Source organism: Manis javanica, chromosome 1 (genome assembly GCF_040802235.1).
Source record: "Manis javanica isolate MJ-LG chromosome 1, MJ_LKY, whole genome shotgun sequence".
NCBI classification, from domain to species: Eukaryota; Metazoa; Chordata; class Mammalia; order Pholidota; family Manidae; genus Manis; species Manis javanica.
The window spans coordinates 159,212,300-159,227,534 of NC_133156.1; the positions used below are offsets into that span (position 1 = coordinate 159,212,300).

The following is a 15,235-nucleotide window of genomic DNA, read 5'->3' on the forward strand; positions in this document are numbered from 1 at the left end:
TCAAAGCCCAGAGTCTGACAACAGGAGTGTATATTCAAATACACTCAGTGAGGATCACTGAGAATACAGCACAGTGTCCGAACATGTGAAGCACAATTAAATTATTTTTAAAGAGCAAATACTAAAAAGATAAAGAGTGGCCTGATGTCAACTCAGGACCTGATTATGATAAACAGATGTGTAATGCCAGGTCACCTTGGATCATAAATTTGAAAAGACCAGAGAGGGCTCCTCCTCACTTAAGAACCCACCAGACCCTCACACCACCTGTGGACTGTCTGCTCCTCCCTCCACACCAGGGCGACTGCTCTCCAGCTCGGTCCCGGTGTCCCTCCCCTAGGCCTCGCTCACATTTCCATCCTGCCCACTGGCCGAACCCCTTCCAGCCCTGACTGGCTTCTTCAGTCTATTTATGCTGTAAAGAAAAAAATACTACAGTCTTGAGGGGTTGTGAACAATAGAAATTTATTTCTCCCACTCCTGGAAGCTGGACATCTGAGATCAGGGTGCCAGCATGGTGGAATGAGGGCCCTCTTCCAGGCTGCAGACCTCTCCCCATGTCCTCACGTGGCAGGAGGGGCAGGCAGCTCTCTGGGGTCTCTTTTGTAAGAACACTCATCCCATTTGTGAGGGCTCCTTCCTCATGGCCCCCCCTAACACCTTCACATTGGGCATTAGGGCTCCAACATGTGAACTTTGGGGGATGCGAGCAGGCCACTGTTTAAGGTTGGGCATGGTGACCACAGAATGAGAGAGTTCTACTGTGTATCTAAGCTCCTTAATTCAGGATCTTCGAAAGTCAAGATAGTCTACAGCTAATTTTTAGTATCAAACATCTTTGTGACTGTTACCTCCTAAACTGATGTAGCTAACTGACAGATTACTTTGTTTTACGTGGACTAGAATTCCACCATCTCAGTGTGGTGACTCTTCTCTCACATGTTGCTCAGAATCCTGGCTGACAAAGGCCACCTGGAAAAATAAGTGAATTATTACTTATTTTGATTTGACAGGCCAAGTCTTTCAAAACCTGGGGCCCCCCAGGAGGGTGACTAATTGTGCCACAGTTGGTGTCCACTGATGAGGATGACCTCTAAGGTGCTTCCAGTATCAACGCCCTAAGACTGTGGCCACAGCCATCTGTTTGCACTAGAGAAAAGGGGCTCACAGACACAGCAAATAGGACCAGGGCCCTGTGGACACTGGCCAGGCATGCAAACATTGCCATTACCTTTGCCAGCCCTCCCCAAGCCCACAGACTGCCCGCCAGCCATCTGCTGACCACCCAGTCTCCCATACCATGGGTGCCATGCCATGTGACCAAACATCCCAACATCTGAAGCTGTCACTCTACAGCCCTCCATCTCCCCCTCCCCAGGGGCCCAAATGTTAAATCTACTCCATGTTCAGCAATCATTCAGAGCCAATAGGTTAAAGAGGGTTTTCTAGAGAGGTGATGTCGTTCCCTAAAAAAATAATTCTGATCAAAACAAGCAAACACAGGCCCATTGGCAACCAGCACACATGGGCAACTTCAGGTGGGTGGCCCAAACACAGTGCATCCTTGTCTGGCGGTGAGCCGCCCATGACAACAAACTCTCCAGCACAGGGTGACGACCCCCGAGTTGGCCTCCTACTTGCCAGCCAGGAGGTCACAGGGCACGTGCTTCAGCAGCTGGACAGCAGGCAGTGGGCGCCTTCTGGGAGGCATGTGGTATCTCACTTTCTTCCAGAACTTGGTCTTTGCGCACTGTGACCTCTCTGTGAAGTCCCCACTCCACTGGACAGCCCCGTGCTTCTGTCTGATGTACTGAATTGACTCCGGCATGGCTGTATAGTCCTTGACTTTCTCCAGTTCGATCAGAATGACCTTCATCCCGTCCTGGATGAGAGCATTGTACACTGCGATTTGTTGTTCTGACATGTTCTTTAACAGGTCGAAACTCGAGGATGTGGGACTTATGATGATGATCAGTCTCCTACACAGCCTAATGTTTTCATCAATGACGTTGGCCACAGCTGAAAATAAAGGCAATGTAGAAGAATAGTTCTTAAAATAGATAAACTTGGTCTATGGATAAAACTTGGTCCTTCTTAGAAATGAAGACCAAATTCTATATCCCCTTCATTCTTAGGATGTAAGACTAGACTGTAACCTTCCCAGGAGCAGGTTCTTGTCTTTGGTTTATTTTCATGTTTCTGGTGCCTAGAACACTACCTGACACATAGGGGGTGCTCAATAAACAACTGTGGAGTAAGTGGAAGAATGATATTCATGTGCTTATGAAATGAGAGCTCTTCCATGTGTTTATGACAAGCACTGGATCAAATTTTCACTTCCTCATGTAGGATTATTTCTTAACATGAAAAGTTCTGAGCCAAGATAGAGTTGTTGTCTCACTACAGATAGGAACAGCCTTCAAATCCAAAGTATTTAGACACCTTGTTAAATGACCCAGAATAGGCCACTAACAAATGCTACAATGTAATAATTTTGGTTTCCTGGTGACTAGAAAATATGTTTTTTTCAAATTTCAGTCCTCTATGATACAGCCTTCAAAGAAGAAGAACATGAATTAGAAGGAAGCTTTCATTTATTGACTGTCTAATATATACTAAGCTCCATACAGGTCCCTGCTCAGGTTTTAACTATACTTAATTCCTCAGCTGAGTCAGGGAAGCATTTTTATCCCCATTTGACAGATGAGACAACTGAGAAGTTAATTGCACTGCCCAAAGCTACAGTCCTATTAAATGGGAGAAGTAAATAAATAACTTCCATCTCATGTAGGTAGGGGAAGATTGGGGATTAGTTGTGGGGGGAGGGTATAAAATCAGCTTTAAACATGAGCTAATATATATATCCAAAATGACAGAAAACACTCAGCAGTTAGCCTCAAGGATGTAATGGCAAATGACTGCTTGGCTCCTTGCAGTATCTTGCCCAAGGTTGTATTATCAACCACCTATTCATATGAATGGGTTAACCATGTCCTTACTCGAACTGAAAACCATGCTATTTTAACCAGGAATTCCACTTATCCTCTTGCAGGAAGGAGCCCAAGAAGAGAAGAAAGCTTGGTCTACACTCCTTGGCTCTGGTGCACAGGCTTCAGAGGTGAAAGACTCCATGTGGTGCTGTGGTCGGAAAGCAAGCCAAGTCCCTACCGTTTGTGAAGTGAAGTTGTTGTTTTTATAACTCATTTAAAACATACCTTGTCCAGGAAATTCATCCCTGCCAAATATAAATAACTTATATCCACATTGTCTCTCCAGCACCTCGGGCAGAATCTTCAACACCAGTGTCTCCACGTCATGGCTCTGGACATCTCTGTGAGGCTTGGGGTATAAGACATATGCATCATATAGCTTCCCATCTGAAAAGGAAATGGGACAGCTCACAGACTGACTCCTACCAAATTCTCTTACATTAATGAAGTGAGAATCTGAGATGTTACCATGAGGTGCTTCTACTTGGGTTCAACGACTTTAGAGTGCCCAGTTGGCTGGCGTGGTGCCCAGCCCTGCCACACCAGGCATCCCATTCTTCCAACACTTTAAATACTCCACTCTGCTCTCTTCCTGCATGCATGGTTTCTGGGGAAAAGTTGAATATAATTCATACCTTTATTTCTCTATACATCAGGTGTTTTTTTCTCTGGCTTGTTTCAGGATTTTTTCCCCCTAATCTTTGATCTTCTATAGTTGAAAATGATTTTCTGTAGGTGTTGTTTTTTGTTTATATGCTTTGGTTTTGGTATTTATCCTATTTGGTGTTCTCTGAGCTTCCTGGATCTGTGGGTTTGTGTCTGACATTAATCTGGGAGAAATTCCCAGTTGTTAAGTGGTTCAGTATTTCTGTTCCTTTGCCTCTTTCTCTCCTTCTGGTATTTACCTTACACATACGTTACACCTTGTGTAGTTGCCCAGCAGTTATTGGAAGGTTTGTTCTGTTTTTTCCTTTTCAAACTTTGTTCCCTTTGTTTTTTGGTTTGGAAGGTTTCTATTGACATATTCTTAAGCTCATAAATTCTCTCCTCAGGCATATCTAGTCTATTAAGAAGCCCATCAAAGACATTCTTCATTTTTTGTTAGTTTTTTTTTCAATTGTTAACATTTCTTTTTGGTTCTTTCTTAGGATTTTCATCTCTCTGCTTACACTGCCCATCTGTTCTTGCATGCTACTTTGGCATTAGAGCCCTTAGCATATTAATCACAGTTTAGATTTCCAGTCTAATAATTCCAACATTTCTGCCCTCTCTGCTTCTGATGTTTGCTCTGCCTCTTCAAATTGTGTTTTTTGCCTTTTATTATGCCTTATAATTTTTCCTGATATCCGACTATGATGTTCCAGGTAAAAGGAACTGCCTTAAATAAGTCCTTAGTATTGTGGTGACGTGTGGGAAGGGGGGAAAACTTCTATAGCCCTATGATTTTGTCAGTCATTTAGTGAGCCTATGTTTCTGGACAATGACTTCACAAGTGTTTCTCAGCTTTTTCTCTCCCCATGGGCAGGCAGGATGGCTAGGGTGGGCTAGAGTTAGGTATTTCCCTTCCTCCAGGCCAGTCAGGCTCTGACAAAGCCCTAACAGGCAAGGCTCTGGTTAGCTAGTTCATCCTGGGGACATGCCTCATTAAGAACAGAGTGCTCCAGCATATTTTAGAATGGCTTTTTTTCCCTCCACTTGCTGGAAGCACAAGGAGATTTTTCTCTGATATTTACTGTCAGAACCTGGTCAGGCTCCTGGAGGTAAAACTCACAAAAGTGTGGGTTTTGATCCCTTAGGACTGTCCTGCTGAAGATCTTAAGTCTCAGATCTGTCCACACTGAGCCTCCAGCAATTTGTCAATTTTTCTACCCCATTGACATCTCTTTCTCATAAATTGGCCTTTGAGGGAGATGGTCTTATGGTCTTATCCTTATTACACAAGAATGAATCTGAGACTAGAAAGACTGCATCATTTCTCCAAGGTCACACACAGCCCCAACTCCAACCCAAGTCTCTCAGCTCTATGCCGGCCACTCCTTGTGGTGTGGCTCAAAATGAAAATGGAAAACAGGAGCCTCCATCACCATGACCCTTGACAGGTTCTCTGCCACAGAGGGCTGTCCTAAGTGCACCAGGAAAAATGGGTGGAATCTCTTGGAATTTAGACCCACCAGCGCATTCCCTCATTACAGTTGCACACCGCATCATAGAGAAACCAAGTACTGAGCCGACTCTAGGACTCTGCCGTGAGGTACTGGGAAGTCAAACACAACAGCACACGTCATCATCAACAGAGTGAGCAAGCACTGACCGAGCAATACAAGTAACAGTCACCATGCTTGCCAGTGTGCAGAGGAACAAGTCACAAGATCTAACTGGGATGCCATTCGTTGACTTAGAAATAAAAGCAACACAAGGCACTATAAGATAATGAATGGATAAAAGGATGGAAGAGACAGAAAGAAAGGAAAATCCCCCTCAGTCTGGAGCTCTAGGACAAAAATTCACAAAGGACATTGGGCAGCTTCTGGATTTGAAGTGGTAGGGAGGGTTTAGGAATAAATGAAAGGCAGGAAGGGAGGGTAAACAGGCCATTGAAGGGGAGTGGCTTTGAAGGGCCTGAAATTTATGCCCTACTCAAGGGTTATACGAATGAGGGCTGGAAGGTTTGTGGGCACCTCATTGGAAAATGTGTTTTTCAAGCTCTAGCCTATTTGGAAATTCAAAGCAAAACTAAGGGGAACTGGAGAGGGGAGCTATCCATTTTTATTCCCTTTTCCTGGAGGTTTGTTTGATGAACAGACTTGAAGAAAAGCAAAAGCAGGCAAAATCTTGTAGTCTCTCCTATTTGTTTTGTCTAAATAATAGTACAGATGGTCCCTGACTTAGAATGGTTTGTTTGACTTATGATTCTTGACTTTACAAAGGTGTGAGCAATATATACACTTTCAATAGAAACCATACTTCAAATTGTGAATTTGGACCTTTTCCTAGGCTAGTGCTGTGCAGCGGAGAGGCTGGTGATTCTGGCCAGCACCAAGATGCTGCTCCCGATTGGCTGCCTGACCCTGAGGGTGAACAGCCCACATGCTTACATCCATCCTGTACCCATACAACCATTCCGTTTTTTACTCTCAGTACAGTATTCAATAAATTAAGTGGGATATTACACACTTAATTATAAAATAGGCCTTGTGTGAGATGATTGTGCACAACTGTAGGCTGATGGGAGTTTAAGCATATTGAAGACAGACCAGGCTAAGCTACACTATTTGGTAGGTTAGGTGCATTAAATGCATTTTTGACTTAATGGTATTTCCCATTTATGATGGGTTTGTCAGGATGTAACCCCATTATAAGTGGAGGAAGATCTATAGTTAAAATGTGTACAGAACTTGGGTGTCTACATGCAGCTTTTTCTCATTCTATAGATTCTCACACCACCCACAGCCAACCTTCAGTTCTCTGCTCATCATTCCTGCGTATCCTATGGAAAAGGGTAACACACGCATGCACACACACTCACGTATGCACACACATGCACACTCTCTGTCAGTCTCCCCACCCCCTATCATGACCGGGAGCAGTGTGAGACTGGGGGTTTGTTTAGCTCCCACTTGACCCCCAGCACCCAGAACAGGACCCAGTGAAGAGGACGTCTCCATCACTACTTGCCGAATGTCCGCATGGAGCTTGATTTTACAGAGGCTCAAAGAGATTGTATCTATGTGGGGTGATAGAGAAATTCTAGATCATGAGCAGCTTTTAGGAAATTAGAGTCATAGGGCAGGTACTAGTGAGAGGATCAGTTTGTCTAGAGTTGGCAAAAACCCACCCAGCTAACACTCCTTGTAGAATGCCTTACATGTCACTTGTCAGGACCACCACTCCATAGGTGAGTATTTTTCTAGGTAAAATTTAATGTCATACATTTAACTTTCTAAAGTCAGAGAATTTTTGTATATGTATATATACATACTGGGGAAAAAAGATTTCACAAAATCCTTACATTTCTAAACCTTTTAGAAAGGAATAATTTTTTTCCATTAAAAAATATGACAGCATATGCCCTCTTATGATAAAGGGTTGGTTGGGTTCATCCTCTATTTACTACATAGTGGAGCCTCCCCAGGAAATGCGGTATTTCCTGGGCTCTGAACTACAGCCAACTCTGTCCCAGGTGGTGCCCCTGCTGTCTCTCTTCTCTCAGTCTGTTTTTCTTTTTTCCCTCTGATGAAAAGAAAGAAAGAAGAGAAAAGACAACAGAAAACCATTTTTGCTAAGCCACCTCTCTCTTTTGACAGTGTCCCCGGCTCCATGTTTTTAAGCAAGTATCTGAGGGCACAGCCACTCCTTCCTGAGCAAGATGCAGACCCAGGGACAGGAGAGATTTGGGTAGCAAGAGAATCTCATACCTTTGAAAAACTCAAAATATAAAAATGTTCCCAATTTTTTATCTCTCTTTTTCTTTCTAAGTTTTTGAGTTGAACTGTATCTCCCTGGCTTGTTCTCAAGATGCAGTGAGTTCTTGTCACTTTCAAATGACAAGTTCGTAATTTACTGATCAGTATAGCAGAAGATCAAGCAGTAGCCATCTGGCTTTGCTTCCACCCGCTGGTTTTGAAGGACCCTCTCAGGCAACCGCACGCCCACACTTCATGGCTTTGCCGCTCACAGTTAACTGTGAGGGTCGCATTTGTACCCTTGGATTTCCATAGTTGGAACCTCAAGGCTGCATGGTTTCTCCTGGCTCCCAGCTGGCAAGGGCACCATCTCCATTCAAAGCCAAGTCTACCACTCCTTTGGGGTGGCTCAGTAGACAACTGGAAGCTGGAAATTTCACAAAGCTTTTCCCTGATTAGTCTTGTGCAACTATGACGAGTTATATTTTCAAAAATTAGCTCAAGTAATTCTTCTGGTCACACGTGCTCTTGAGAGCTTTCCCATGCCTCTCCAAAGAGGGGGAATCTATTCCCACATCCTTAAAATCGAGTAGGACTCTGCAGCTGCCCTGACAAATAGAATGTGATAGAATTGATACTAGAGATTCAGCATCTGAGACATGAGAGAAAATAATGGCCTTTACTCAGCTGTCTTGCTCTTGAAACACTAGCCCTCGAAAGCTAGTCACCATTCTGTGAGGAAGCCCAAAGAGGCCCACACAGAAAGACTGCCCTTGGTAGAGGAGCTGGGGCCACCAGACAATGGCCAAAATCAACTGCCAGTCTTCCAGCAGAGACACCAGACATCACACACCTGAGACAGGCCATCCTCACCAAGGCCGTCTTACACCCTGACCCACAGATTCTATAAGCAAAATAAACAGTTGCTCCATGCTGTGAAGTTTTAAGGTAATTTGTGTCCCAGCCAGAGTAGCTAGAAGAGCAGTTGAGGAAATAACAATGCATAGCAACAAATAATGATGAGTTGCACACCCCCACCTGTTTATTTCATTTTAAAAAATGCAGAAAAGTAGACCTACTTTTGGGTTTTCTGAGAGAGCTGCCCTGTGGGCATACTAACACAAACGTATCCAGCTCAGCTCCTCTTATTTTCTAAGGAGATTCAAACCCACATTTGATGTTAAAGCATCTGCACAGGACTTTATCAGCTATTGGCAAAAATACTGTTTATTTGCATAAATTAACATCATGAAGGATTGACTGAAGATTATTCAATTCTGTACTTTCTCTCCATATTGCTATTGCTGAATTTTCAACCTGATCAAACAGGACCAGTGGAACAATCAGACAGAATCAATCTGGCCTTCGTTGTAAGAGCTTTTACTGAATCACATGAAATTTGTTCACCATGCCCATTAATAATTATATTAATAGTTATAAATAATTATAAATAAATGTATAATTAGATGCATGTAACAGATTTCCATTTTATCAGTCACTGACAGGCCTGGCTACCAGTTCTGCATATTCCCTATGAAACTACAGGAGATACTTTTGAAATTCTCCTTCCAGGTGTGCATGTGTGTACAGAACTATAAGGATCAGTTTAGAAATCTACTAAAGAGATTTGCATATACCTCATCTTGCTCCAGATTGCTTCATGGAGAATGTACTTGTAGAACAGAATGATTAAAAACAACAAGAAAGTAGGCACAGTGAAGGAAAGAAAACAAGTGTAGAACGGTAAAATAAAGCCTTTAAAACTGAGGACTCTACAAAAATTTTCCTTGGAAAACTGTCCCAGAGAAAGTCATGTGTGCCCACGAGCAACTGAAAGGCTTCTGTGAATGGTCAGCAATGAATCTTGCCATTACTTTTGCCTTCATTTCTAAAGCAAGCTCCTCGTCCTTAACAACAGTCCCAGATGCGTCATTAGCCCCACTCCCGGATTTATTTCACCATTCTACACTTGTTTTCTTTCCTTCTCTGTGTCTACTTTGTTGTTGTTTTTAATCGTTCTGTTCTACAAGTACATTCTCCATGAAGCAATCTGGAGCAAGATGAGGCATATGCAAATCTCTTTAGTAGATTTGTAAACTGATCCTTATAGTTACGCACACACACACCTGGAAGGAAAATTTTTAAAGTACCTCCTATAGTTTAATAGGGAATAGGCAGAACTTGGAGCCAGGCCTGTCAGTGACTCATAAAACTGTGGGTTGTACACATCTAACTATCAATCATGGTGTAAAGCTTAACTAATCAAGTTGGAATAAATAATTTATCCTAAGAGGGACTAATTCCTCTACTTCCTCATTTGTATCTACCACCCATTGCTCCACATGTTTCCAAATAACTCAGAAAATATCCTTAAGAGACATAAACTGGCAAGAGCATCTGGGACTAATTTTAGAGTCCCATCACTAGCTCACTGCTAAAGCCAGCCCTCAAAGGGGAATTACGGGATAGTTCTCATAGGTTGAGCTGTAGAAAATTCAATCATGAAGTGCACATGTACTCCCCCGAATTAAAACAGAAAGAGAGAACCCCTGGCTTACTGCCAGCTCCGATGTCCAAATCCCCAGCCCAGCCTCAGCAGAGGGTGGGGCTCCCTGATCTCTGGTCTGCTCAATTGATCCTGCTCAGTGTGAGTCACTGTGCCTTTTTTCTCTTCCTGCTAAACTGGGCCTTACTAACAGGCAGCTTCACTGGGGCACTCAGCACTCACGCTCTGGGAGTCCCAGTGAATCGGGAGTTACCCTCACTGAAGTCAGTGCTGTCCCGTCATCCATCAACAGAAAGCAGCCTTGCCACTCACATCACTGCGTCAGAAAGACACACGGTCATGCACTGAAGTCTCTGATCACACAGACGAGGCCGGAGCAGGGTCCCAGGCAGGCTAGGCATGCTGCACTTGCAGGGACTACAGCCCCGAATAGAAACCCCACGTCTGAGCTGATCATCGGCAGCACTAGAAGAGCTTCAAACTGCATTACACGTGCAAAGCCAGATTTCCATGGTGGAATTTATCATCAAAAAAAGAATTCCTTGCTTTCTGCATTGCTTAAAAGCTGCCGATTCTGTTTTTTTCCTTAATTTATATTTTGTATTGAAGTATAGATGATAGGCAATACTATATTGGTTTCAAGTATACAGTCTAGTGATTTGACAGTTACCTACATTATTAAGTGCTCACGCCAACTAGTGTAGTTGCTGTCAATGTAGAACTATTGACTATATTCTCTATGCTACACTTTCATCCCCATGACTAATTTATATTATGATTCAAGTTTTGTAAGGCTGCCAATTTTAAATTCGGAATTGCTTAGAATAAGATCCATGTTAGGACACTGATGTTTTACCAAACATGTGGACAACAATGTGTACCATGTTTTTTATATGCAAAGCAGACACTTAGCATAAATAATGCCCTTCTCTGTAACAGAAACTCCTAAATCATGCTTGGACACCCGTTTCACCCCACATTCCTGCTCTTGTGCACATCACAAGTCTCTGAATTTGAAAGGTAAATCTGTGCATCTCTATGCATGTGAACTGCTCCTGCTGCTTAGCAAATATTTACTCCACCACTGGTAGCCAGCCACCTTACTGGACTGAACAATGCTGGTGTCCAGGGACAAATCACTTCTCTGAAGTATGACAAGTTCCCGGAAGACTCCTTTCCCTAAATTTGCTAACAACATGAAAAGCAAGCCAGTAAAATGTGGTAAAGAATACCTACAATGGTTATACAGATTCACAGATACTAAGTATGAGGCATTTTTCAGTAGTTATCCACACTTACCTTTGAGGGTCCCAGCGGAATGGAAGGCACTTCGATACCAAAGTACAATGTCGATCTTAAAAATGTTGTAGATGCACGTGGCACACAGAGCCGCACCTGCCAAGGTGAGAAGTCCTCCTATCACATAAGCTTGCAAATTTGGAGCTAGAAAGGACAGCAAAAATAAATTTATTAATAATAATCATAAGACAAGGTCAATTATACACTTTTGTTGCATAGATCCCATTGCAAATGCTGAGTGGAAATGTACTGATGTCAGTGAGGTGACTTCTTAAGTATTTCTTTACAGTTAGATATTAGCTATGTGAGTAGAATAATCTGGTCTGGACTATGAATTTTAGGGAGCAAATGTGCTCTTGGGAACCTGGGGAGGGACATTCTGCAGAATGGTCAATGCAATGTGGCTGCACTTGCATGAGGACTGCTTTTGAAACACACCTGTCCACGGCCTACTTAGCCAGCACCAGACTCTCCAGGGCTGAAGCCCAAGCACGTTTATTGGGAAGGTTCCCCAGGTGGTTCTGCTGCACATCCTTGATTATAATACTGTTATAACTGCTTTCCCAGTTACTCACAATTGAGCAGCAGGATACCTGTCATAAATAAAGAGCCATCAGTTGCCTCCTGACAGCCACCTCTGCTGGCTCCATAAGACCACCTCATCCTCTGCACCAGCCATGTCCGGGCTGGGTACCTGCCTGCAAGACACAGTCTGAGAAAGGGTGTTGACCCCGTGCTCTGCTTTGTGAGCTCATTGCAGAGCAATTATAGCAAAGGCAGTGTGCAAGGGATGACCAGGGCACAGAACTGGTTCCTCTGGAACTCCAGGTCCCTGAAAACATGCTCCTACACATCCAAGAAGAGGAACAGATGCCTTTCTTCCTTACCACAGCCCAAGCCTGTGCTGCCAAAGAGGGAGGCTCTAGGAAGGAGAGAATTCAAAAAGGGGAAGAAGGAGAGAGGAAGAGAAATCCTTCCCATTCTTAGAATCCACCACACATACCACTTCCTTCAACAGCCACCTACCCCATCATCAGTCCCCACCAGAGGGGGAGGCAGAAGGGGAAATTGATTTTGCTTGAACACCCAGAACACTCTCATTTTAAAAAACACTCATTAAAGATCTTATCACCTGGCTCAGGCCACATGATGTTGCAAAGACATCCCTGTATACTACCGTCTGCCTTCTCATACATGGCACGGTAAAGCACAGTAACTAAAGACCCATTCTGTACAAAAAATATCAATCCATGATGAAGTTTCCGGCAGCCAGTGGATCTGCTCTGTGTGCCGGCGCCCAATCCAATACAAACCACTTGTTTGAACCTCTAGTTTCTATTAGATGGAGTCTCCCCCCACTCCACCCCCATCCTGCCCTTCTCTTTGCCCTTTGCCAGCTCGTGGAGCAACAGTGCCACCTCTCCCTTTGGGAGGACCCGTGGCTGGGAACCTTACAGCATACTTCAGAGATCTTGATATTATAATAAATAATTGTGATAAGAAGATCATGTTCACAATACTTAGGAGATTTTAAAAGCCCCTGGTAATTAGACAGGAATGATGGCCTGAAATTCTTGAGTCGATCAGTCATTGCATTCAGGAGTGCTGATAACCTCTGCTCTGCAAATGAGCTAAAAGACAATGAAATTTGAAACAGGAAATTAATGAGTAAGTTCGAAGGGAGCATAGGCTTTGAAACTGAGATAGTGTGGGCTCACTGTTGAGACACCAGGTGCCTGCTGTCGGCTGTGTTAAAGGTGGTATTCACCATTTGGGTCCACGTGGCTTCCAACAGCCTTAAACTGAGATGGTGCTGAGAGCAAGTAATTAAAAGAAATTCATAGAAAGGTGCACCCAATCTAGACAACTTGGAGGTGGCTCCAGACAAGCCAAATAAGATTCAAATCTGGAGATGTCTTCATCAAAAATAAGGAAGTCCAAAGGGGAAGCTGTAACCTTACCTCTGGCCCCAAGTAACCCACCAAGTGGCTAGGATTTAAGACAGTCATAGTCTTAGGAACTTAGGAAAAACAAAGAGCACAAGTCCAAAAATATATAGCACGTGAGATGTGAAATAAGTGTCGATAGGAACACAGATGAATTTAATAAGCACAGGTTTCTTAGCTGACCTAAAACAAGAGAAACCAACAACCTCTTCCTTGTCCCACATGACCAGCAGGTGTTAACTGATAGTAGCATTAGTTCCTCTGACTCTGGACTTTGCTTCAGAATCCTTCTGAATTCAGGGCTTCCAGATAGTCAGCACCTGTAAGTCAATCATTAGCAAGGATGGACCAGTCATCTTCAGTCTAAGTTACTAGACACAGAACTCAAACTTCTAGGTTGAGACAGATTTTCATTATAACTACTCAGGTTTTATGCAGTCTCCACGGCTTCTGTGGATAAAGTGAAGGTTCCTGTGGCCAGGATTCTCACCTGGCTCTGGTCAGCTAGCTCACTACACACATGTGGGCAATACATTGTTATTGACTCTATATAAAAAGCTCTGTCTAGTGGTCTGGATGACATGGTGGTACAGCTGCAAGGCTGCAGGAGAGCAGAGACAAGACTGCAGTGGTGGCAGCACCAAGGACAGAGACTGAGATGGCTACCAGGGTAGAAAGGCCCAGAGGCAGAGACCGGCTTGTTGCATGCAGACTTGCTCTGAGTCGGCAGGATTCTAGTGACTGACCTGCCACCCTGGAAATAAAGTTGGGTATAACCCTTTCACCCCAAGAATGTTCTACTGGCATTTCTTTGGTCACACTGAATCCATAGTGAGCTTGCCCAGGGCTGAAACCCATTGGCAAGACAGCTTCCTACAGTCAGCTTTCCCTCTTTTCTCCGAGGTGGACCCTAAGATACTCTCTCCAGCTGTTTTATTCCTAATGACATATCCCAGAGGAAAGCTTCTACATGAATACCAGGACACTCATACAGAGATTCCATTGCAGCACTGTTTGTTCAGAGTCCCAAATTGGAAGACTCAAGTGACCACATATTTAGAGTAGAATGATAACTGTGGCCTAAGTATTCAGTGGACTAGGATTCGACAATAATGAGTGAACTGCAGTTCCATGCTACATCACTAATGCATCAGTGAACCCCATACACCTAAGAAACGAAGCAAGACATAAAGAAAATATACTGTATAGTTGATTTTATAGAAAGTTCAAAATCAGTCCAGTTGACAGGTAGAAATGCAGGGCTGCCCCCTGGAGAGGGAAAATATGTCTGGAGGTGCAGAATGTACTTGCACCTGCTCAGAGATGACAGGTAAAGTCATGAGAGTGAGGAAGGTTGGTTATCAGGGATAAGAGAGCAGAAAGAGCGGCCCTGATGACCACATCTCAAGGCCACCCAAGGTGGCAGCAGGAGAGATAGATGTGCAAGACTAACTGGGGAGAAAGTGAGAGTGATTTTTCAGGACAAGGAAAAGCCACTGAGGAGGAGAAATGGACAGTGGTGGCTGATGGGCACAAGGCTCCTTCCACCTAACTCAAGTCAAGAGGACTCTCTGTGGGTCCAGAGCAAGGAAAGGACATACTGTGTGCTCACTCACAGGGAAGGCGGCTGGGGACAGACTGACCTTGGCCTCCAGGTCATGGAAGTGAGGGAGAGAATAAGCTCTCCTCGGGACTGCAGGCTGCTCTGGACATACACTATTGATCACTATTGGAAGGGAGGCGATGGACACTCAGGAAGGGGGTCAGGAACTTGGCAGGGGCCAAGGCAAATTTGCCAGCTCCACACAGCAACCACTGAACTACTGTTTTATGGCACATTCTAGAAAAACATTTCTGGTAGGACTTGAGCTAAATGCATGTAAATGCATTCCCAAATCTCCAAATTCATGAATACCATAATATATAATGTCTTCCATTATATTTAACTGATCATTAAGGGCACTGGAAAGTTCAAGCTCTCTCTCTTGCATGTAGCTAGCCAAAAACAAAATAAAAATAAGAAGTTGATATTACTAGAATAAGGGAAGAAAAAGCCGTATTGGTGAACCACACATCAACACCTGACAAGGT

At 43.8% G+C, this 15,235-nt stretch overlaps 1 protein-coding gene across 4 annotated transcripts in view; it reads right to left on the minus strand.

Annotated features, from left to right (window-relative positions):
- Positions 1-440: 440 nt before the first annotated feature.
- The window catches only part of IL1RL2 (interleukin 1 receptor like 2), a 39,825-nt gene continuing 25,030 nt past the window's right edge, over positions 441-15,235 (minus strand). For 3 of the 4 annotated variants that reach the window (XM_037020033.2, XM_037020031.2, XM_037020034.2), the window contains 4 exons: positions 11,199-11,342; positions 3,216-3,377; positions 1,638-2,019; positions 441-972 (listed from right to left, as the gene is read on the minus strand). In XM_037020033.2, coding sequence (XP_036875928.2) covers positions 936-972; positions 1,638-2,019; positions 3,216-3,377; positions 11,199-11,342 — 725 coding nt within the window. In that variant the 3' untranslated portion in view covers positions 441-935. The remainder of the gene's footprint in view (positions 973-1,637; positions 2,020-3,215; positions 3,378-11,198; positions 11,343-15,235) is intronic. The other variant, XM_073239169.1, reaches the window with a different exon arrangement.